This window comes from Chaetura pelagica, unplaced genomic scaffold, assembly GCF_000747805.2.
Source record: "Chaetura pelagica isolate M959 unplaced genomic scaffold, ChaPel_1.0 scaffold21, whole genome shotgun sequence".
In the NCBI taxonomy this organism is placed as follows: Eukaryota; Metazoa; Chordata; class Aves; order Apodiformes; family Apodidae; genus Chaetura; species Chaetura pelagica.
Genome location: NW_009952251.1, coordinates 1,816,796 through 1,818,597, shown reverse-complemented (window position 1 = coordinate 1,818,597; position 1,802 = coordinate 1,816,796). Strand labels below are relative to the sequence as shown.

At 40.5% G+C, this 1,802-nt stretch overlaps 1 protein-coding gene across 2 annotated transcripts in view; it reads left to right on the top strand.

The window, feature by feature from the left end:
* The first annotated feature begins 22 nt into the window (after window positions 1-22).
* Window positions 23-1,802, top strand: part of BZW1 (basic leucine zipper and W2 domains 1) — a 10,691-nt gene continuing 8,911 nt past the window's right edge. For both annotated transcript variants that reach the window (XM_010007348.1, XM_010007349.1), the window contains exon 1: window positions 23-137. In XM_010007348.1, the coding sequence (XP_010005650.1) occupies window positions 74-137 (64 nt within the window). In that variant the 5' untranslated portion in view covers window positions 23-73. The remainder of the gene's footprint in view (window positions 138-1,802) is intronic.

The following is a 1,802-nucleotide window of genomic DNA, read 5'->3' as shown; positions in this document are numbered from 1 at the left end:
GCAGCGCAGGGCGGGCGGGGAGCTGCCGCCAGCGCCCTGAGGTGCGATTTTGTTTCCTTGCAGGGTGTCTTTTATGAATAATCAAAAGCCGCAGAAGCCGACGCTATCAGGCCAGCGTTTTAAAACTAGAAAAAGAGGTAAGCTGGCTGCAGCGCGCGTACTGCCGGGACCCGCTGTCGGTGCCGTCTGCGTGGCCTTTTGCAGGGAGCCCCCGGTACAAAGTCGGTGTCTTTCAGTAAACAAAGCGACGGGTTTATGTGCCTCTCCTAAATCTTTTCAAGGAGACCGTGCTAAATAAAGAGTGACCTAGGCTAACTGGGTGCTAGAATGTTCTCTGCACTAATATTTGGTAGTAAGAATTGTAGCTGAATTTACTATTATAGTCTTGGTTTAAGAGGTGGTCATTCTAGAACTGTACTGAGTGCTGAACCTGAAAGCAGAAGTACCTAGTACCCCTGAGATACAGGGGAGCTCCAGCACAGGCTTGTGGCAGGTTAATACATACATAAAAGGAACTTTTAACCTTGTAGGAACTCGGCATTACCTGCTGGATAAAAGCTGTATTGTCCTCTTAATGCTATAAGGATACCCAATTTAAATTAAAAACAAAAACCACAACAAATTTAAAAAAAACCTTTTACATCACCATCTCCCCAAATGAATAAAAAAACCCTGAACCTTGCAAGTGTTTCTCTCTGTGTGTACACAGTTACTCCCAGAAGAGCTGGTGACTGAAGAGGTGTGATGAGTAATTTGGTATTTTACTGGTGTTTTCTTAAATGAGGAAGTGGGGATAGCTTTTACATTTTCTGTTTAATACTGTTGTATTATTATGCTAGCAGTGTTCCAGCTTACACTAGCAGTACTAATGGAGGATGTTCTATATACTGAAATAGTAACTAAGTTGTACTTAAGTACACCTATTTTAATGTTAAAGTACCTAGAGAAACAGTTGAAGTGAGAGAGTTGGATTTAGTCTGGCAGATGAACGCAGGCATTCTGGAGTTTTGTCTGTTTTTAAGCATTTAACCATAATTTGGCTTCTAAGTAACTGCCATTACAATGAGTTTCACAGAACTGTCATGGAAAATAAACTATCCAGTATTTCCAGACTTCCAACTGTCACCAACGTGGTGATACTTGCATTAAATGTAAGGACAGTAATATGCCCCTTATGGAAAGGTTGCTAAAGGACATTAACAAAACTGGCTAAGCTTTTACAGACAGTACTCAAAGTAAGATTTGTAGCTTCTCTGGAAGTTTTTCCCCTTATGGTTTGCATAATTTAAGGACAAATTGAGATGAGTAAAGCTGAACACTTCTTCCGTTTATAAAGTTTTCCATTAGTTATATGGGTGAATTTGTTGCATTTTAACTAAATCCTACCCATAGTGAAAACAAGGCTATGATCAACTGATGCACCTTAAATGTGAAGAAGCGCGTGTTCTGCTTTAACAACAGAGGGTGCTAAGTAGATCTTGGCAGTGGTAATTATAGTCCATTATTTTGTGTTTATTTAAGACTAAGAAGTTAGCTCGGATTCCTGCGTTTCCCCCAGGCACTTGAAGGAAAGCAATTGCTTCGGATTCCATATTAAGTGTAGGAGATGGTCTTCATAGCCAGAAAGCAAGTTCTGTCAGTTGGCTCTAATGTGATAATGGTTCACAGCTTTTCAGTCAGAATATTTTGTCCAAAATGGCAGTAGTCCCAGAGGACTGAAATGGAACACAAGTCAAATGTACAAAATTGTAGGGACTCAGTATTAATATTTGCTTTCCAGTATGTAGCTGAGCCTCTTTTAG